The 23,450-nt window shown below is 38.9% G+C and overlaps 1 protein-coding gene across 2 annotated transcripts in view; it reads left to right on the top strand.

Annotated features, from left to right (window-relative positions):
* The window catches only part of CCSER1 (coiled-coil serine rich protein 1), a 728,765-nt gene that overhangs the window by 392,627 nt on the left and 312,688 nt on the right, over positions 1-23,450 (top strand). For both annotated transcript variants that reach the window (XM_072861769.1, XM_072861770.1), the window contains exon 8: positions 462-545. In XM_072861769.1, coding sequence (XP_072717870.1) covers positions 462-545 — 84 coding nt within the window. The remainder of the gene's footprint in view (positions 1-461; positions 546-23,450) is intronic.

Below are 23,450 nucleotides of genomic sequence, written 5' to 3' on the forward strand. Positions count from 1 at the left end.
GGTGTATGCATGGGAAGGGTGCTTTACTTTTCCTGTGAATGTCTGTTGTGCTTTCTTTTTCATCCTTTCCAAGATCAAGAGCTCCACAATAATGCGTCTAAATTGATATTTCTCTAATGTTGTTTTGTATGAGTAAAATTATAACATTTCATAGCCGTTCCTTAACTGAAAAGGAATGACCTGATAGGATCTTCAGTAAAAAGGCTTAAAAGATTCAGAAAACAATGAAATGGACTTCTGTGCAGGGAGCTATTTACATTTCTATGTAATGTCTTTGAATGCATTAATTTGTTTATGCAGCAACTTAGAATATGTTATTGAAAATACCACACATGACAAAGGAGAATTGAGTTTCATTACTTGAATGTAATTATCTCACACTATGTGAAACAGCTTTTTCTTGTCAAGAGCGAAGTAAAAGCGTTAAGCCTATTATAACGTCTCTTTTGATGTTTTTGTAGGATGGAATAAAAGATGAATGCTCAGTGCTGAAGCTGCAGCTGAAGGAGAGAGATGAACTCATAGCCCAACTTCGTGAGGAGCTGGTAAGCAGGAGAAGCAATTGGGTTTTTTAAGTTCATTTACCTGATAATGTCACTCATCGGAACCAGAAACTAAAGAAATACAATTTCACACCGGCTACAGAATAGCTAGCCTAAGGCTATGTTAATCATTCAGATAAACACTGATAACACTGACTGTAGATTTCTAGGGACTTGTCAGCCTCTCAAGTGGCTACTGTCTAGATGCACTGCTAGTAGGAGTTTCTCTTAAAAGATTGTGTTGACAGTTGTCTTGCAGTATCAAAGAGGCAGAGAAGTAGCACAGCACGGTATGCATATGCCAGAAATCTTGAAGGGCCATGCATGTGTCCTGATGGATTGTGAATACTTCTCCCATGAGCTGTTTTTCACATCTACAAGATTGTTCAGTAGAAAATGAAATACTTTCTTCTCCATAATAGATGCCTTTAATGTAAATAAAATAATAAATATTCTTACGCTTGCTGGACCTTTCCTTTCCTTCCATATTTTTCCAGAGGTAAAATGCGTGATATAGCGATTAAAAAACCTAAACACATGAACTGTTAAGACTGTACTAACATAATTTTAAAATTCCATTTTGATGGAACATGATTAGAACATGTATGTCTTCAGTATTCTTAATTAAAGGAGAGGGGGTTTTCCACCTCCTCTCTCACAAACAGAGAACTTAAAGATTCTGCAGAGAAAGCATGTAGGGTCACCACATTCAGGAAGACATTCAGCACATACATTGCTTCCACGGAGGTTGCAGGTGTGCAGGCACATAAGATTTTTTATAAGCACCCTTTGGGAGGTGAGGTTGTTTCCTTAATCAGATCTTAATTATCTGGTCTAGCTCAGGGGCTTTTTGTGCCTTTCTGTCTCATGCCTGGTGGCTAGCTCAGAACTTGGACAGAATGAATTCAGGTCCATCCTTTACTACATCTTTTATATACCAGCCAAAAACACCAGTATATTTTTACACCAGCACAAATAGCTAAGTTTCAAGTTGCATGGGGAAAAATGTGATGCTGCTCAAGGATGAAAGATTCCTTTGCTATATTAACATCTGCAAAATAAATACAAGTCATAAATATTCTTTGTTTCATATTTGGCTACATTAAGAAATGATGTATTATGTAATTATTATCTAAAATTAAATGACAAAATGGGACACAGGGAACATCAAGCTTCTGCACAGTCCTGGAGCATTCATTTTATATCAGTCTAGTTCAGAACATATGCTATTTAACTGGTCGACAATTTTGTCAGTGTAAAATTATCCTGTATTGATACAGTGAGCTGTAGCTCATTTGCTGTTAACTGTTGTCAAAGTTCATCTGTATATATGTCAGTTGTAGAAAAAAGTCCCACAGGGAATTTAGTTCTTGTACCTCATAATAAACAGAAAAGTGCATCTTCCTAGGGTCATGAAGTAAGGATTTCCGTATGAATGAAAAGTACCGTGGTTTTAATCCATGATTAACTGACTTAAGTTTTGATACTCTAGGACTTGTAAATGAGAGTATAGGTGGGAGTCTTGAGACCACATGTAGTCATTTGAAATGAAGTTTTGAAAGGACTCAGTATATCTCATTTACTTCTATTGAACTAAATATAGCCAGATTGGGAGATTAATATCACAGAAGCTGGATTTAAGGTTATGAACCGTACTAAAACAAAGTAGTGGGTGCCCACAGTGTCACCAAAATCGGGAATCAAACTCCTTAACACCAATGTAGTATAAAAAGCAGGCATTCTTTATTACAGTGCTGGATGCACGGGGGATCGTTCCACCTAGCATGCATACCACAGGTCACATCAACCAAAGCTTATATTGTCTGATTACATACATATGCATCAAATTTCCTGGAATGATCACGCATATTCATTCTATTTCCCAGAACTAACTATCATATTTGCATGGTCATTACGCATGCGTCCTTGGACTTCCGTGGGGGTCTCTGGTGGTCCTTGGTGGTCGTACAGGTGTGTCCTTTAGTTGACCCCTTCTTATGGGCATGCACAGTATCATCTTGCTTATGTAACCCATTTTCCTTCTTCATGGTGCATGGTCCCTGACAATGATTTGGCACCCTTATTCCTATTCTAACACAAACCAATTAGTCTAACTACCCTTTGATTCGTTGTCAAGATGGGCTGGGGCTGTACTGGGAACATAGCAGCATGTCCGTACTACTCCTCGTCCTATTGTCTTTGGACATGGCAGCATATCCATAGCCATAGGTGTACAAACACAATATTAAAGCTTTGTCAACCCTGTTCCTATCTCTATGTTGCTTAGTTACAAAACAACAAACTAATCATTTTGGTTACATCTGGTTACAACAGGATTGGAAAAAAGGATTGTTGTGCGTGAGGTGTGTAATGATCATCAGTGTATTTTTTAATCTCTACTGTGTATTGTCCTGCAGTGCTATTTATCTGTAAAAGATTGAGGGGGTTTTTGTGTAAGGGTGTGGTGTTGTAAGACCTGCCAGGATTTCTAGAGCAGCTAGAATTAACGTGACAGGCTAGTAAAAGAGCTCAGTAAAAAACACACTTAGGACTTGTGCCAGAACTGACATTTTGACAGTCTTCTGGAAACAAAGCGACTGTATTGCTTTGCCAGCATCCATGGGATCACTAAACTGAAGTCTACTTACTGAAGGACCTCAGCAATCAAACAGGGGAAGCACCCACTCTGCTTAGGCTTCTCTGAGGTTAGGCAACTGTGGAGCGGCTCTTTTCAACCACGGTTTTGATCCTAAGCATCTAAAAAGCCCCAATATACTTATAGTGAGCCCCTGTTGTTTCCCTCATGCCTGTAATGAGCCTGTATGAGGCTGAGGATGCAACTTGAAGTCCTCTGAAGAGCAGCAGGCTCCGGTCCCTCTGGCCACCACCTCTTGCACTGCACCTTCAGCATCCTCTTCATGGAGGTGCCCTGGGCCCTGCCACTACAGCACTGCTAAATATTGAGGCACACCAAAAGATACACCCGGGGTTCCCACTGTCTCTGGTTTGCTCTGGGGCTTTTTGCAGCACCCCAGGCCCTTGGGGGAAGCCCCTGCTGCAGCTTCGCTCACCATCCTGCCGACTAAGGAAGCCACTCCAGTTGCTGGGCAGTTGTTGCAATCCCCTTTTTTGTGTTTCTCTGCCTTCCCAACAGGAGCTTCATGTGGCTTGCTCCTCATTGCTGAGGTGCTTTAGGGAGCTGCATGCAGTGGACTGTTCAGGGAAAGTAAGCCCTCTTTTTAGAGCTGTTAGAAGTGAAGTAAATTTGAAATGATAGCTAGAAGATGCTGATAAAAATGTTTTCTTCGCTACAGAAAATCAGCCAAAAATTGATGCAAAACATCCTTTAATATTCTGCAAATCCTACGGTTATTTATGTGTTTGTAAGACTAAATATTAGGAAAGTGAACATTTACAAAAGATAAGGAGAACAGTAATTTTTGGCTAATGACAGTGTACACCTTTTCACTTAGGTAGAATATATTGCAGACATAACACTTGATGGATAACTACCATTTTTATTCTTGTATCTTAGGGCAAGCCATGTTCAGAACATTGTCATTCTGAATATGGAAATTTAACAGTTGTAAATACAACCTGCCTGTCTTAACCTCTTGGCATCATGATGTTAATTGAGAGATAGCACTTTAATGTAAAAATCAATTTGAGTGGGAGTCAGTTTTGTACTTCTTGAGAGATGTATATGAAAGTCTGTACTTTTGTTGTGGTTTTCCGTTAAGTAGGATGCTTACATGTAGACTTAAAACACTTGGTTAATTAGTTTTTCTGCAGAACTCTGCAACTAACCTAAAGTGAACTTCAGGTAAATTTTGGCTCTTCAGCAGCTTTTGTTTCTTTATTTTCTCTAGTTTTTCTAGAGTTTTCTAGTAGACTTCCCCTCCCCTCATTTGATCTTTTTAATTTTCAAATACTTTAAAAAAATATTTCTACCACATTTGAGTGCGTTATGAAGGAGACCCTTAATAGAGCTGAGGGTGGAAAACATCGATGGAGTGCGAGCTGACTTGCTGTAAGCTGATGAAGCTGCAGAGCACCTGCAACTGTTCTCTCTCCTAATTGCTATGTAGCTCCTGAAGGGAGAAGAGGGTAAATCTTTGAGGAATGAAGACAGGGGTTTAGATATTCAGCTACAAGACCCAGCTACAAAAGATAAAATGCAAGGAGTCCTCACCTATCTCTGAGCAAACAAAAAAGAACTTAGAAAAGTAGTCCCTCACCGATTTTTTTGGTTTGTTCTCTTTTTAGTGATAATTTTGTGTTGACTCCCTTGGTCACCAAAAGTGTGTCTATCGTCTTTGGAGGAATAAATTTAGGTAGACATGGCAGTGGAATTAATTCCTCTATTCTCTCATTATCTCCTGAAAAATACCTGTTTCAGGAATTGGAGGAGTGTTCGGCTTCCAAGATATCAGGCATCCAAAATTGCTCTAAAGTTCTTTGGAAATGGTGAACCTGAGCAGGAACTTAAAAAGTGGGTTCAAAGCATCACTTCATCTCAGTGCTGTACTCGTTTGTGAAAATATCCTCTTATCCAGAAAATCAAAGGAACGAAGCGAGTCCATTCTGCAGGGTTTGGTAAAAGGAGTAATTTGCTTGCTCTTGTTCTTTTTCCCCCTAAAATAAAAAAAAATAAATGAAAGTCTCAGTTTTCATTGGACACAGAAAGATGTTTGAAACCTTGGCTGTCTCCTACCAAGCTCTACCCTGAAACTGCATCTATGTGTACCTTTTACAAATCAATCTTTTTCCACTACAGTGTGAGCACTTAGGACGACTTTAAGCAGAAAATATTTTCAGGGTATAGTGGCAAAAATAACAGAGTGCTGCTTACAGTAACATTTATTCTACTGCTGTCATTGGTACAGCAGCATTAACACTGAAAAATGAGCATTAACAGCATTATCCTTTCAACCTTGATGTCCCTGTGTAACTTGAGTCATGTGTGTTGTCCCATCGAAATGAAAAATGTAGTGAGGCGGTTTGGGTGGATTCTGAGTGGAACTGGAGGCAAAATTAGGTCAGGAAATGAATCCCCCTTATAGCCCAGCTCTTGGAGGTATTTTTCTGCTGTGGAGGTGGCTCTTTATCAAATGTTAGACTTTTTACATTTATGGAATAGCTAGGCACAGTGTTAGCTAAGCGAGCTTTATGTCAAGCTGTAGAAATTAATGCTTTAGGACTAGATATTCTAGAATCAGCTCAACAAAACATAACTACTCTTTTTTTGGTTTATCTTTGCAAATTGTAAACAAGTTCTACTTCCTTGTCCAAAACCTATGTTAAATTAATGGGGGGGGTGGGTGGAGATGGGTTTGTGGTGTTTGAGGGTTTTGTTGTTGGTTTTGGTTTTATGGTTTGTGGTTTGTTTTTTTTTCCTTCCCCTAAATATAGTGTATACCTGGCGGGCAGAATGATGGCAAGCTTATCCCTTTCCTGTAGGTTGATTTCAATAATGGGCAATTAGCCAATTGCTGCAGTTGTGAAGTATCGTGAAGATGAGTACTTGTTATCCAGCTTTGAAGTGTAACAGAAAGCCTGAGATGCACTTGAATCCTGCAGATGAACTGTTTATGAAAGACACTCGGGTTGAGTTTAAAAATCACCTCGAAATGTAGTTATGCCAATATAGATGCCTTGAATTGTACAGTCCTAGAATCACAACTTGTTTTGACAGGCTAAGAGTGAGATTTGGAAAAATAAGTTAATGAACTCACGGTGAATACCATTTTTTTGAATTGTTAAGAAAAATAAATTTTTATTAGTCCAGTCTATTTTCAAAATTTTAAAAAAGTCACCCTTGAAATTTTAAAGAAATTAAGTAATTCCTCTTTGGAAAGAACAATAGTCCTTATATTAAAAAAAAAAATAATTCTAGATTAATTTTTACACTGATTACCCGCTTGCTCTACATTCTGCTGGTTTGTAGTATTATTTTATGTTGGCTATTTTATAAGGGGATATTACAGACCCATGGATGATTTACATAAGAACAGGCAGTTGTAAGTACTTTCAAATCCTCTTTCTTCAACATATTTAGGAAACATTAGGAGCAGAAAAGAAATAGATTAGGTGTACTTAAACATTATTAAAGTGTCAGGCTTCTTTCCCCCCTTTTTACAGGAGAATTAATTGCATGTATTCCAGAAAAGGCTTATCTGAGCTGTAATTACTCTCTGAAGCAGTTCCATGAGACAGACATGAAGTGTGAAAGTGTCAATATCCTATGACACACAATGGGGATTAGGCTCCGATTCCTCGTCTACGCCAGTCCCTTGATGAGAAGCTGCCAGTCAGATAGGATCTTTAATATTCCTTGGCACTTGTGGATGCGATTCTGCATATGAGTTTAAGTCCCTATCACAAACCATTGTCATATTGTAGTGTTTGGCATAGAGTAGTGTCTTCCTGGTCTCACTGAGATTCTGCTTCCAAGTATTTCGTAAAAATAACACTGCAGAAATGAGCAAATCTGAAATACAAAATTTGTTGACAGTCTCCCTGAGATACAATGCTGAGGCTTACGTTCCTTTAATAGTAATGCACCGCATATGCTTATCTTTGGCAGCAGTGTCACTTGTAGACTGCTGGCTTTATGAGACGTGTAGCATTTTACTGACAGGTCTTTTAGTACAAGCAGGCAAATATGGTCTGGCCTTACTCCAAAAGCTCAGCGAACTTCACTTTTTGGTTTATGTGAAAGACAAAAGTACGTCTCAGTGTCACCATTCCTTTATTTACTTTATTTTTTTAACCAATTTGAATTAACCAATTTTAACTCTAATGAAGATATAAAGATACCCAACTACAGACCAGTTTTAGGACAAATGGAAATGACAGCGTCTTGAAGGTGTGGTGGCAAGGAAGATTTTGTATGTTGCAGTTCATTGGCTTTGTAGATGTTACATACTTTTGACTGACAAGTATTTTTAGAGATTCAAATTTCTCCTTAAATGAATGATGGTAGATTATAGTATATTATATTTCCTATGTAGCAGCATATAGTGTAGCATTTGTTTTATACCATGACTGTATCAGGGTCAAACTACAGTGTTAACCCATGTCTTTGGAGCTCTGTGGAGCTAAGCTGCTATGCCTCGCCTGAGGGGCTGACTGGAGGAGTCCGCACCTAAGACTTGCAAAGGGAGTTTTTGTGGTGCAAAACAGGATTTGTACCAAGGCTTGCTGGGTAATTGAGGTAACGGAAAACCTACATTGTGTTATAAGTGCTAGGAATAAAGGATATGAAGAAGGCAGCAAAGAGCCAGTGTGATTTTTTTATATAATTTTGATTGCTCAAAAGCCTGGATTTTTTTGTAAAATCAGTTGTTTTTTTCATATATTCATACATATTTGTGCACGCACATGTATAAATATATATATATATATATATATATACACAGAAATATGTATATATAGATACACAGAAAAATGCACGTATTCACACACACGCACACTTTCTTATTCAGTATGCTTCTTGGTAGTTACTTTCCACTCTAGAATTGCTAACATTTTTATGATAAAGAAGATTATAGAAGGAAAGTTGGCTAAAAATATGGAAATTTACTGTTGCTTGGCATGGCCCTATATTCCTGATATTGGATAAATTCTCAAAGAAGTACTTAAGAGCTTGCATGAAAATGACTGCTGTCAGTATCATCTAGTGACATGCCATTGCATTATGTGCGTTTATAAGAGCAAAAAGAAAAGTAATGTTGCTTAAAAACAACTACATGTATGCTGGAAAGCTTGTTTTGCTTCTTAAGATCAGCAGTTTAATTTATATGACTTCACAGCTTCAGTATGTTGCTAAAGGCATCTGCATGACATATTTTTGCCACAGTCATCTGATGTGGATGAGTTTCAGATTAATAAATGCTTTATCCTCAGCTCTGCACAGCAATGGTTAATGAATCAACTGGTACTGTTGTTTCTTGCAATAATTAATTTTCTGGTTGGGGAAATATTTTTGCTCTTGAAGTTGTAGGGATGTCTGTCTGCAATTCACTAGGGATCTAACATAAGAATAATGTTTTGCTTGCTTTCCTGGTGCCCCCCACCTTCCCGCCCCCATTATAATTTAATGTCTTGTCCAGTTTTCTTTCCCATACCTGGGCATGATTCACAGACAAGTCTGTGCAGATGTGCTGGTATAGCAAACGTCACAATTGAAGAATCATCAGTATTTTAATAGCAAAATACCATTTTTGTTTACATTCTAGTGAAGTTCTGTAAGGAGACAAGTGTTATGTGATTTTAATCCTCAGTTATTTTATAATTTTGCTGAATATTTTTTCCTTCACTCACAGTATATTCCAGCATTTAAAGACATTAAATATTTTTGTCCATAAATGAGAATTTTTATAAAGAAAAATAGTAAACATTTATTTGTAAAGACTTTGATGTAAGGACTGGCAAACTCTTCTTAAGACACTGAAAAGCTGAACTGCAATCTATGTCCTTTCCTAAATAAATAACCTAAAAACAAATTAGCTGTATTTGTTAGATCTCACTAATACTGCTTCACAGAAGCTGACTCCACAGATTCTCTCCAAGTTTTGTATGTATTTTGTGTCATTCTCTTACTACTTAATTTCAGTTTGTATGTAAGGAAAAAATCTTATTTGAGGTACAAGAGATTTAAGAGTTTTCATTTAACCTGTTTCAAAGACTGAGCACTTTCTCACTGAAAATACTTTTTATACTATGGCATCATGAACATTGCATGGTTCAAAGGGTGCTCAAACACTTCTTCAGGTGCTCTGCTTTCTTTGAGACACAGTCTTTAGTGATTTTAAGTTGTGTTAGAGCTGGGACATGTATGTGGAGTTTTACTGTAACTTTTGTAGAAGGCACCGCTGTATACCCAATTTGTCTGTGTGAAGTCTTAGCTCTGAAATTGGGAATGTATTTCTGTTAGGTCCTTTTCCATAGTTATTTTAGGTTGATTTGGTCTAGAGGCCAGGAAGTGGACGGAGTGGAGGGATCAAGGTGAGAAATTTTCCGATGCTTGAGAGAAGTGAATTAAATAGAATAAAGTGTTACTGATCTTCTGGATTTGAGTAGCCAATCAACATCTTGGATGTCCTGTGTTATTTTTGCTAGGACGAGAGAGAAGGATGCTGATGCAGTATAGATAGCTCCTGGAAATGGTGCCATTTATTTCAGAGAATTTAGATAAAATCTTTTTTTTTTGAGCATAGTAGAAATCTGACAGCAACAGGTAGGTTTTGGTCACAGTGCCAAGTCTCTTTCTTCCATCCAGCTTTTTAATGCTCCACTTTGTGTCCTTCTTCTGCTGTTTTGATTTCCTGCATCTTTCTTTGTCTTTTGAAATATTGTTCCCTCCTCCTTTCTATAGAAACAACACACAGTGTGCATTTCTTTTAATGTCCTGGGCATGTTTTATCCATTGTTTGAGAAGTTTGACTTGATGCCCGATTCTGGTTTTTGGGTGGAGGCTGCTATTGTTTTCAGGCTCCGTCATTCAGATTACAGCTGAACATCACAACATTACGGCTGAACATCAGCTGTAATACCTTTGACTATCGATGAGATTTCACCAGTATCCCAATCTAACAAGAAGGGGATGGATTCTGTGGCAAAGCTTTCATAAATGACCTGCTTATTACCCTATATTTAAACCGGGGGTTTGGTGAGATAGGCAGTGGTCTATACAAATGCTTCATCGCTCTCAGGAAGGAGGCAGATGACTGAAGCGCTGTAATGCGTTCATGCTGAGCGGTAGTAAAAAGTGCCATGTGGGATATCATTGATAAACAGCATGTTACAAGACTATATACAAAAGCCTGACTAGTGTCCTAGCAGAAAGCTAGCTTGCAAATTTCTGCTTTCTTTGGTAAATTCTTTCAAAAAAATATTGCTCAAGTAATCTCCTTTTCATATTTTGGCTCCTTTGATAGTTTAACTGGATGAGCTTTTTATACTCCTTTGCATCTTGATTTAGAATAAGATAAAAGGGTAATATATAGTCATTGTCAGAAAATCAAATAAAAACCAATGATCTTTCTGACTTTTAACCATATATTACATTTAAATTACAAGGAGAAGAAAATAGCTACTGGTTAATAGTAAATTAACTTAATCTCACATATTATACATTTATTTGGTTTGTCTGTGGTATTCAATTCTGAGTATTTTTTCGTTAGGTTGCTCTGTATGGCTAGTAAATTAAAAGCAATAAACTGTTTCTTACTATTTTTTGTTGAATTCAGAATATAGAGTGAAAATATATCTTTTTGCATTTGGTTGTTTGCTTTTGTGGGGTTTGTTTTGTTTTGTTTTGTTTTTTTCCAGAGCTATCTTTTATGAATTATTCAGTATATTTGAAATGTACTTAACATATTTTGGAGTTTTCTACTAATAATGCAAGACATTTATCTTACATTTCCCAATTTGACTTACAGATTATATTGTTTTTCTCAAAGGGAGCTCTCATGATTTACCAGAAGAGTAATAGAGTTTGCAGGCTGTAGTATTTATCAGAATTCACCGGTTATCAACACAGGAGTTTATAAAACCAGACTTTCTCACAGCGTGATATTTGTGTTCCAGCTTACACATGAGGGTTTCACCACACAGTGCTAGCTGGGCAGTAGGATGCTGTATTATTACAGTTTTGTTGGAAAGAACAAGTGGAGCTATTGTACTAGTAGTATGGTGATGAGAAGGAAGAAAAAAAAACTATCTTTATGTAAACTTGCTTCAGCATGGTTGGTGTGCTTGTGGAGGAGTTCAGGTTAATAGGCTGGAAAAATAAAAAGTGGTGCAATTAAAGGATGATCTAAAGCAGCAGGAGAGCTCATGCTATTTTTCAGCTGAACTGCCTATTTATCACATTACTTTCAAGAGCAAGGCGATTGATAGATTTTGAAGGGAAGGGTGGTATAGAGAGGACTGAGGATTTTTAAATTGTCGCTAGACCCACCTTTTAAGACCACTGCAAATCTAGGTGTGCTCAGCCTATAGAACTTGCTGTGCAAATGAGCCTTCCTCACTTAGCCAGTGTGAAGAAAGAAGCTTAGATCAGTTTCTGGAATCTTGTGGAATTTATTTTGTTGCATGTTGTTTAATTTATGGAAATGGAATTCAGTTCTTAAAAGACAAAGACGTTTGCTTTTTTTCTCTCTCCAGTTCAGAACCACTGGAATGATGTGGTTCATCAGCTCCTTCCTCTCTCTACCCTCTCTACCCCTTCTTTCTACTAGAGAAGTTTAAGACGTCTTCTCTAGTACTATTTGATCTTTATTTGTCAAATCAGAGTTAGTAACCTATGTCTGTTTCTCTTTATTTTTAAACCTAAAATTCATGGACCATTCTGCTTAGCCAGCAAATTTAAGAAGTAGCCAAGCAGAGAGCTTTTATCACATATGTTGTTATTACCAAAATCTGTTTTTCTGCAGAATCACATCAGCAGATTGAGGGGGGGAGAGAGAGAGTGCTAGTTCTTAACCACTAAGGCGACAATTAACTGGGAAGTGCAAAATGTACATAACCTGTAGGGAATCAGGAAGCTGCAAGCTGTGTCCACATCCAGTTATCTGTTTGTCTGCGTAGAAAGGAAGAACCCTAAAAGAGTGGGAAAGCCGAGGTTATGTCTTTAATAATTCCTAGAGTCAGTAGTGAAACATGTCTGCAGAACAGAGGGTCTTAGGAAGTTTTTTCTTAATTCCATTTCAGCTTTGCTTTCCCTTTTTTATTAATTTGCTAATTTATTTTCATTATTCATGACTTATTAAAACCTCCCATATACATGAAGTCCCTAATAGGGAGTTTAATGAAACAGGGAGACTGGTCTGATAAGGAATACCTAAAATTCAGTATGAGAAGAAGTAGATACAGGAAAAGCCTAGCAGTGACCATGCTGCCAGAGAGTTGTTGATACAGGCAGTCAATTGAATTGCAGTTCTGCCTATGAATAGTGCTGAACTCCAAACATTTTAAGTTTGGGCTATTCCATCTTTTCCCATGCACTAGTTGCTGAATTACTGTGTTCAGTTGAACATGAATCCCTATCCAAAGCCTACTGAGATAAAAAATAACATAAAATAAAACCCAACCATTGCCCTGTAAGACCAGTTGCAGAACATCATAAATAGAAACATAAGGCAATTTCATAAGGCCATTTTCCAGCAGGCTTATATAGCAAATTCTAAAGTCCAGGTCATCTGATGTTCATTTTTTACCTCTCTGTCATCCCACTGTTTATTGGAACACTGTACCGTATAGTCACTAATATTCTGACTGTGTTAGCATAGAGGCTGGAAATAGTGTTTCAAAAATGTACAAAAAAGCCATATGCAAATAAAATCTATGTGTAGCCTACCAGGCAAGCTTCTTAGTAGAGACTACTAGAACAAAAGCAGGTAACTTAAAATGATGGGTAATATAGGTGAAAAGAACCTCAGGGGTGCTCTAGTCCTACCTCCTGGCTCAAAGCAGGGTTCACTTCAAAGTTAGAAAGGGTTGTTCAGGGCCTTTTCTAGCCACATGTTGAAATTCTCCAGGGACAGAAACTCTGCAGCCTCCTTGGATGACCTGTCTAACTATTCCTGTGAAGAATGTTTTTTTTCTTGTGTCCAGTAGAAGTTTCTCTCATTGCAATATGTGCTGTTGCTCTTTGCTTTTCTCTGTGCCCATCTGAGAAGGATCTGGCCTGGTGCTTCTCCATACCCTGTTTTGTAGTGGAAGAGAGCAAATAGATCCCCCTTTAGCCTTCCCTTCTCCAGACTAAACAAACCCAGTTTTCTTAGCCTCTCCTTGTATGTCATTTGATCCACCATCTCAGTGGCCTGCACTCTTTCCGGTTTCCATCCAGCTCTCATACTGGGGCCCCCAAAACAATGGGTGTTATTTTCAGATGCAGCCTCCACAGCACTGATTAGAGGGGAAAAAACAGTTCCAGCCATTTGCGGGTTGTGTCCTTGGCACGGTAGCCCAGTATACTGTTAAACTTCTGGTCTTAGAGTCTGAGCATAAATCATATTATTATTCAATATCATAATCAAATTCCATCATAATAAAATTATTTGTTATGTTATTGTATTTTAAGGAGTGCTGGGCTAATTGAAAACATAATCCTTCTCTCATGTGGATGTTACCCAAAATCTAGCTAGTTATAAGACTCCTAGCATGTCTTCTAATTATACCAGATGTCAAACTACTATTTAGGAACTTATTATTTAAGAAACTGTAAATATATGGACTCAGGCCAGGACAGGGAATTGAGACCATGTGCGATGTATTGCTGAATATTTTCCTATTAGTAGATAAGGTGCAGATATCTGTTTTTCACTTGGGAAAGATGCCTGAAATCCAGGGTAATGTTTAACTGTGAGACTGAGGCATTAACATCTCTATGAAACAATCATCACAAACAGCACCTTTTCTACCAGATGCGGTAGTGTTTCCTTCTCTAAATAGATTCATATACTTAAAAGTAAATGAATGCAATACTGCTTTGCCTGTGGAAAGGGTTAAAAGTACAACGCATTATGATTGTTAGAAATACTGTTAAGTAAAATGGAATAAAGCTCTCCTGTTTGCTGTCAGAGTCTGTTTGGAAAAATAACTAAGCCCTAATGGTACAGGCTTATTCTTTCATGCAGATAAGTTCAATATTAGGATCTGCTTTAAAAAACACCTTATGAAATGATCAATGGCACATCAGAGAAAATTTGAGTAAAGAGAGATTAAATAATGAGAAAGGAGTTCTGCTTCAAGCAAGCATACATCAGTTGCATTGATTTGGTATTTGTGCAAATTTTAATTACAATTGTATTTTTAGCCCTACTTAGCCATCCAGAGGCCTTTGGGAAGGGATAAGTATAGATTTAAAAAATCAACCTGTTTATCACAAGCACCAAATATTGTGCCTTAATTTTGTTCTCTTATGTCTCTTCCTATACCGCTTTATTGGTATGATTGAGCCCTGGACTGAGAATTATCACCTGGCATGAAAGAGTCAAGTCCAGCCCAACTGTTCATTTAATCTTTCATCAGGTTGCCTAGATGTACGAAGGATGGATATTAATGACAAAGATGATTTGGTGGTATAGGTGCCTGCCCAGTAGGAGCAGGATTCAGCTCGTTTTACATAAGTTAGTAATAGGTAGTAAGGGCTTTGAGTCACTGTGGATTTGAGCTAGATTTGATTTGATGACTTACAGGTGAAATACTTTGGTGTTTCTGCTGTCTAGTATTCTTCCTCTTAAAATATGAGAAACTTACCCATGGAGAAGCTTTTGGGTTGTGGTGTGGTTTTTGGTGTTTTGGTTTGGTTTTGGTTTTGGTCCCGTCGTGTGTCCCCCCCCCCCCTTCCTTTCTGTCTCTTAAGTGTAAAAAGGCTGGTGAGCATCAATTTGATTTTTCTTAAGCAAGGACTCTAACAGCAAGTTTGAGTAATTCAAGTGAACTCCAGTTTGAGGGTAAGCATTATAAGTGAATATCCCAACAAGATACTTTATATATATACGGCCACTGGCCTTTGTGATAATCAGACAAAGACCGAGTAGAAGGTGTCCTGTAGAGCTGAGAATCCAGCATTGCTTCTGTTTAACTGAATCTTCAGGAATGCCTGAGTAACTACAGTATGCAATGTTGAAATGGGATATATCTTTAAGGAAATAGGTTATCTTTATATCTTTATATCATATATCTACATATCTTTAAGGATATATTTTTAAGAAGAAGACTTTTGAGAAAATTAATGCGTGGAAAAATATTTATTATGTCAAGAACACATAACAGTATAAAACTAAAGTAGATGAAATAATTAAAAAAATAAGACCGAGAAAGAGGAGGACTGTATGAGTGATTACAGCTCAGAATTTCAGCACTACATGGGACCATGTAACTCAGGTGAGCAGCAGGCTCAAGTTGCCCCATGGTGCACCAAGTAGATGTTTCTGTGCTTTGTCACAGTGAAACCAGGATACAATTGCTCCTTAATTAATCCTCCTTCTTAAAATAAGACACTGAAGGCTTATGGGATTCCTTTTCAAAACAGATTTATTCTCACTTTCTTTTTCGACAGCTTTGACCAATACAATTTGTAAAATTTGTAGGCTGTTGTTGACATTGCTTTTATTGTTACCATTTTATTCACTATGCATAGATAGGCATGCGTGCACTGCTCAAAAAAATGTTTTTTGATGGTTTTGTCCTGCTGTTACAATTTTTATGATCAGTATCATCCATTTGCACAGAATGCTTTGTAGTTTAATCATTTTTTGACTTGGCATAATATAATTAATAGAAAGGACATCCCATGCTAAGAGTTGATCAACACAGAGTCTGTTTAGAAAGGTAAGGAAGTTATTCACCTCTCCCTGAAGAGTTGCTACCCAGGTAGCTACTAGTACACAAGAAGAGCCTTTTGTGTGAGGTAACTTTTGGAATGCTTTTCAGGCTTTTATGTATACTTACACTAGCGTGCACTAAAACTGTCAGCATAAAATGTTAATAAAAGTTTGCTCATTTAGTTTGCTGAACATCTATTCAGAACTGTATTGTAACATATGTCTAACTTATGGAGCAGCATCTTTAAAGGGGTCTTAAGGGCCTCACATTTACAGGTTACATGAGTTTAGCTCTGTGAATGCCTTAGCGTTTCTTGATCAGCTTTCTTGGTAATTACTTTAGACTGCAGAAGTAGAACTGTTTATTGGTGAAGAATGTTAAAGAAGTATCAAACCCAGTTACTTAACATTTCATTATGGTTTTCACTTTTTTTCATAGAGCTTTATTAATCGTTAGCATCCCTTTTTGTGTTTTGTGGTGCTAGAGTCCTTGTACCTGTATACACTGATGTGAGTAAATAAAACAGAATAATATTCCAGAGCCCTGTAATGTTGCTAGTCTCCCACTAGGCACTCGGTGAAGTGAAATAGTTCCTGAATTGTACTATAAATAGTGCTATACTTCTCAGAAGGCATGGGAGTAGAATTTTATACTTATGACTAATTAATGCAATTGAGAATGATCATGTACAAGGAGACATCTTTCACAGCTCATCTGTTTTTATGCTAAAATAAGTGAAAATAACTATCCTTCCTTGTTCTGTGAAATGTTGGCTGCTTTGGTTTTTCATATGTAATTATTGTGAGAGAATTGCAAGGACAGGCTTATGCATTGTTCTTTGCTGTTCAAAAAAAATAGCGTTTAACAATTCCAGTTGTCAGCTGTACATCAACGTGTACCTTGGACTTGATTCCCTATTGTGTCTGCTTTGAACTTAAATGTGATATAGAAAACAAGTTGATAGCATCCCATTCATGTCTTAGGGTTAGAGCCATGTAATCTCTTATTCCATTGTAGGACTTAAAGTAATAATGCAATCTTTTTCTCATTCCCTTGTGCCAGCCCCAGAGTAGCTGTTTTCTGTTTCTCGCACAAGATTGGGAAGCACCTTAAATCGTGCCATGAAAGCTCTCGTGTGTAGGCTTCATTCCTGGCAACTGTCTTTGGTTGCATTAATACCCACATATGTTGTTTAGCAGTGGCAAGAAGTCTTTTAAAAAATAGGCAAATAAACAAAACAAATTCTAAGTGAGAGCTTGTCTATCATAATTACAATTAAGCCATTTTATAATGTAAAAAAAAAAGTAATTTTTTGTGACTTACGCTTTTTCTCTGCAAAACTTTAGTGGGAAATGATAAAAGGAAAGAAAGCTCTAATTTCTGCTCGTGATGATTTGTCTGTCAATAAGGGCTAGGTCTTTAGCGGGTGTGCATAAGCGTAGCTACTTGATGTGCTGATGAGTTGTGCTGATTTACAGCAAGTCCTGTCATTGTATGCCTAGAGGGGAAGAGTGTAAGTATCCATTTTGTAGGAGAATAATACAATGCTTCATTTACTTAATAACATGCTTTTGATGGACAGGTATATTACTGTAATACCTCACACGTAAAGATTGTTGGCAACTTACTTTGTCATTCATTAGATCAGATTGTGTCTTTTGATTTAAAGATGATTTGTGTACTGCATTGAAAATAGAAGAGTGCAAAAAAGGCCAGTGTTAACTAAGTTGCATGTGTCCCTTTGTGATTAATGGTGTGACCTCCTTAACACCTTGTTCTTTTCGTTATTCGGTTATTTTTAACATCAGGCTGGAAATGAAGAAAGGAAAAGGTTGACAATGCCATATGCTATCTCACATGCAGGCACACACCCCCTTCCCCCCTATCTGTATAGAAAATTGAAAGCTAATCTTTCTGAAGTAAAATAGCAACAGTGTCTCTTGGACTTCACATGGTAAAAATGAAGAAAACAAGAATAATTTTGAAGGTTTAGTAATTCTTTTTGTTTTCTGAGACTTTTTTAGTTTATGGTAGCTGAAGTACACAATAGCAGCTATAAGAGTGCAATCTCAAAATCAACCAGAATGGCAGATGGCCTTTAGGGAAGATTTGAAAAAATTGTGCTTGAATGCTAGAGAAAATTTCTCTTCTATTCACAAGGTCATCTGTTGGAGGTGATTATTACTGTCCTTTTCACTGCAACTGCTGTGAATCCTGTAATATTTTTGTCACCGAGAGGAATCAGAAATGCATTAAAACACATCTCAGCTTTAATGAAACTTAGGTAGGAAATGACTTTGAGTGGTTTTTAGGCACTAGCATCAGCTTAAAGGGATGTTTCAGTTGTACTGAAAAAAAGGTTTTACCAAGTCAGAATATGTTAGCTTTGACAGAGGAGTTAACAAAAAGCTGTGTATGGTACGAGATGTGGTTTTGTGAAAAGAAATTGGACACTACTTTTATTGCAAACTCTCTTTGTGATTAGATAGTAGAATTACATATATTTATGTCCACCCGGGCATGGGGGAGATTAACAAGAATGAAAGAAAGAATGTTTGTGCTCTTTTGTATCTCTCCCTTTCCATGCTCATCCAAAGGAGGCTCACCCTACCAAAACTGTATTATTTTCTTCATGAATTTGGTAGATTACAATTTTATTGTTTAAAAAAAAAAAGAAATTCTCTTGGGGCAGAGACACTTAAAGCACTAAGAGCAGAGTACAGTTTTATAGTTTAATAGACAGGGCATTTTTTGTATATATACAGAATATACTGTAACGAGTACCTAGAGAGATATAAAGCTAGTTTTGTAAGGAGAGATCTGCAACATGGTGTCACAGGGATTTAAAACAGTACATTACCCTTTAAGCTTTAGAAGATGGAGCTCCAGATGATCATCTGAGAAGCCCCTACAGTCTATTTAACACAAGTTTTTTTTATTCGTTCTTGAAAAAGTATGACTGAACATACCATGCCATTCAAGCCATTCTTTCAAAATACTGTTAAAAATAATGGCAAACTCCATTTAAACTACTGTGGGGACCTCTCTTCTTCAGCAGGAATGAAAGTTCAGCAGTTCTAGGCTTTTTGTGTGCAGTTCCACAAGGGTTTAATACTTCTCTGCAGATAACTTCTGAAAGTTAAAAGTTTTCTTTCCCCCTGGTGTCAGGATACTTAGATTCTAAAAATTTTAGTGCAATCTTTTATGTAGTAGATAATTTTTATCAAAGATAAATTTTTTGTTGTTGTTATTTTGAGGGTTTTGGAAGAGCTCATCTTCATTGCAAGTAGGACCAGAAGCAACTGATGGTTTATTTGGCCTCCTTTTTAAGGCCATCCATTACACACCAAGTGTGCTCTTTTTTTTTTTTTAATGGACTTTTATAACATTTCTGGGAGTATGGCTAGGTTTTGAATCTGCTCAGATGAAAATCCAGAAGAGTACCTCCCGGTCAGCAAGGCAGGTCTAGTGGCTTGAAACATCTTTGGTTTCACTTCTGTGACCAAATTAACACTCAGTTAAATTCAGATGAAAATTGTCTTGAAGGTCTCAAAGAGGAAAAACCTAAAGATTCAAACTTGTCTTATTTCAAGACAGAAATAATTTGTTAGTCAGAAATTGGGTTAAATTCCAAATCAAAGCCAAGGAAATGCATTTGTGATTTCTGTTTGAAGTTGTTTGAAACTTTCAGAATTAACTTCAGTATCACTGTATTTTTTTTTATGTTAACATTTGTTAAAAACCTGACAAAAGACAAATGATGTTAAGATACAAAGATTTTTTTTTAAATAGGCAGGGTTCAAATCACTGTTTATTAGAACAGTTATAGCCAGGGAATTTGTCTGCATTGCTTATGCCATGAGTCTGTAAATGTCTGTTGTTTCTGTACAATCAAGTAGTACTCAGCAGCATGAGTAGGAATGGATCTGAAGATTATAGCAGTTGGTTCTGATGATCCAATATCCACTCTATGCAGTGTCATGGGGTTTTACTCTTAAATCTGGTCCTCTGGATTGGACCCTCATTAGGAGTTGAAGCATACTGAGTGTGGTCCTCAAATACACATTTTTGTTCAACTTGATCTGAAAGGAGCTGAGTTTGTACACTCAGAGACTATTATCTGGTACAAACCAAAAGTTCATAGGGGAGTTAACATTTTGAAACCCTACCTGAACTCAAATGTCTATATGGATGCACCCCTAGACGGGTTCAGGTTTTGCTGTCTTGTTTCCTGGGATTAAGCTAAATTGCTTGCATGTGATTTTGTATTTGGAAGTGTGACCTAGTGTATGTCATGGAATAAAGTGGAAGTGGACTTCTCCTTACTCTTAACCATGAAGATGCTATGGTTCCTGTCAAAAGATTTAAAGACTGCGATCTCTTCCTCTCATCTTGGAGCTATGATATGAATTGGATATATTCAAGAGCCACCTTAGATGAGCAGCTATATAGTGTCATATGTGGTTGTATTTCCTTTCTAGGGTGATCTGAAATAGACTGTTTGTACAGCTTTAACATGTGATGTGTGACTTTGGCAAGCACTAAAAATGTTATTTATTTTATATTTGAAGAAAGCACCATGAAATGCTTTGTTAGTGTTTTGAAGTCTCCTTCTTTAAAGAAATGACTGAAATGTTCACTTGAATTCCATAGAATCATTTAGGTTGGAAAAGACCTTCAAGACCATCAGTTCCAACCATTAACCTAGCACTGCCAAGACCACCACTAAACCATGTCCCTAAGCACTACATCTACAGTCTTTTAAATACCTCCAGGGATGGTGACTCAACCACTTCCCTGGGCAGCCTGGTCCAATGCTTGACAATCCTTTCGGGGAAGAAATTTTTCCTAATATCCAATCTAAACCTCCCCTGGCGCAACTTGAGGCCATTTCCTCTCGTCCTATGGCTTGTTACTTGGGAGAAGAGACTGACCCCCACCTTGCTACAACCTCCTTTCAGGTGGTTGTAGAGTGCGATAAGGTCTCCCCTGAGCCTCCTTTTCTCCAGGCTAAACAACCCCATTTCCCTCAGCTGCTCCTCATCAGACTTGTGCTCTAGACCCCTCACCAGCTTTGTTGCCCTTCTCTGGACGCGTTCCAGCACCTCAGTGTCTTTTTTGTAGTGAGGGGCCCAAAACTGAACACAGTACTTGAGGTGCGGCCTCACCAGTGCCGAGTACAGGGGGACAATCACTTCCCTAGTCCTGCTGGCCACGCTATTTCTGATGCAAGCCAGGATGCTGTTGGCCTTCTTGGCCACCTGAGCACACTGCTGGCTCATGTTCAGGCAGCTGTCGCCCAGCACCCCCAGGTCCTTTTCCGCCGGGCAGCTTTCCAGCCACTCTTCCCCAAGCCTGTAGCGTTGCATGGCGTTATTGTGGCTCAAGTGCAGGACCTTGCACTTGGCCTTGTTGAACCTCATACAATTGGCCCCAGCCCATCGATCCAGCCTGTCCAGATCCCTCTGCAGAGCCTTCCTCCCCTCAAGCAGATCAACACTCCCACACAACTTGGTGTTATCTGCAAACTTACTGAGGGTGCACTTGATCCCCTCATCCAGATCATTGATAAAGACATTGAACAGAACTGGCCTCAATACTGAGCCCTGGGGAACACAGCTTGTGACCGGCCGCCAACTGGATTTAACTCCATTCACCACAACTCTTTGGGCCCAGCCATCCAGCCAGTTTTTTGCCCAGCAAAGATATGCCCATCCAAGCCATGAGCAGCCAGTTTCTCCAGGAGAATGCTGTGGGAAACAGTGTCAAAGGCTTTACTAAAGTCTAGGTGGACAACATCCACAGCCTTTCCCTCCTCCACTAAGCAGGTCACCTTGTCATAGAAGGAGATCAGGTTAGTCAAGCGGGATCCTGATCATCTGGTTGTCCTGTATGTTGCGTGTAATGGCACTCAAGATGATCTGCTCCATAACCTTCCCCGGCACCGAGGCCAAACTGACAGGCCTGTAGTTCCCTGGATCCTCCTTCCGGCCCTTCTTGTAGGTCGGTGTCACATTTGCTAACCTCCAGTCAACCAGGACCTCCCCTGTTAGCCAGGACTGCTGATAAAGGATTGAAAGCGGCTTGGTGAGCACTTCCACCAGCTCTCTCATTACCCTTGGGTGGATCCCACCCGGCCCCATAGACTTCTGTGTGTCTAAGTGGTGTAGCAGGTCGCTGACCATTTCCCCTTGGCTTATGGGGACTTCATTCTGCTCCCCATCCCTGTCTTCCAGCTCGGGGGGCTGGGTACCTGGAGAACAACTGGTCTTACTATTAAAGACGGAGGCAAAGAAGGCATTAAGTACCTCAGCCTTTTCCTTATCCTTTGTCACTATGTTTCCCTCCATGTCCAGTGAAGGATGGAGATTCTTCTTGGCCCTCCTTTTGTTGCTAATGTATTTATAGAAACATTTTTTATTGTCTTTTATGGCAGTAGGCAGATTAAGTTCTAGGTGGCCTTTGGGCCTTCTAATTTTCTCCCTGCACAACCTTCACAACATCCTTGTAGTCCTCCCGAGTTGCCTGCCCCTTCTTTCAAAGGTCATAAACTCTCCTTTTTTTCCTTAGTTCCAGCCAAAGCTCTCTGTTCAGCCAGGCTGGTCTTCTTCCCTTCTGGCTCATCTTTCAGCACCTGGGGATGGCCTGCACCTTTAGGATGGCCTTTAAGATTTCCTTCTTGAAGAATGTCAAGCCTTTGTGGACTCCTTTGCCCTTCAGGGCTGTCTCCCAGGGGACTCTGTCAACCAGTCTCCTGAACAGGCCAAAGGCTTTCATCCAGAAGTCCCAGGAGGCAGTTCTGCTGACCCCCCTCCTTACTTCTCCAAGAAACAAAAACTCTGTCTTTTTGTGATTGGTATGCCCAAGACGGCCTCCAACCATCACATCACCCACAAGTCCTTCTCTGTTCACAAACAACAGGTCCAGCTGGGCACCTTCCCTAGTTGGTTCACTCACCAGCTGTGTCAGGGAGTGATCTGCCACACACTCCAGGAACCTCCTAGACTGTTTCCTCTGCTGTACTGTATTTCCAGCAGACATCCAGTAGGTTGAAGTCCCCCACAAGAACAAGGGATAGCGATCATGAGGCTTCTCCCAGCTGCTTATAGAATAGTTCATCTGTCTCTTCATCCTGGTTGGGTGGTCTGTAACAGACTCCCACCATATCTGCCTTGTTGGCCTTCCCCCCTGATTCTTACCCATAAACACTCCACCCTATCATCACCATCATTAAGCTCTAGACAATCAAAACACTCCCTAACATACAGGGCTACCCCACTGCCTCTCCTGCCTTGCCTATCCCTTCTGAAGAGTTTACAGCCATCCATTGCAGCACTCCCATGGTGCGAGTCATCCCACCATGTTTCCGTGATGGCAACTATATCACAGTTTTCCTGCTGCACAGTGGCTTCCAGCTCCTCCTCTTTGTTGCCCCATGCTGCGTGCGTTGGTGTAGATGCACTTCAGTTGGGCTATTGATCCCGCCACTTTTTTTGTGGGGAAAAGCCCTAATTCCTGCATGACCATTCTCAGGCGCTTCCGTGGTTTCTAACACATCCATAACCCTTG

Source organism: Ciconia boyciana, chromosome 5 (genome assembly GCF_034638445.1).
Source record: "Ciconia boyciana chromosome 5, ASM3463844v1, whole genome shotgun sequence".
NCBI classification, from domain to species: Eukaryota; Metazoa; Chordata; class Aves; order Ciconiiformes; family Ciconiidae; genus Ciconia; species Ciconia boyciana.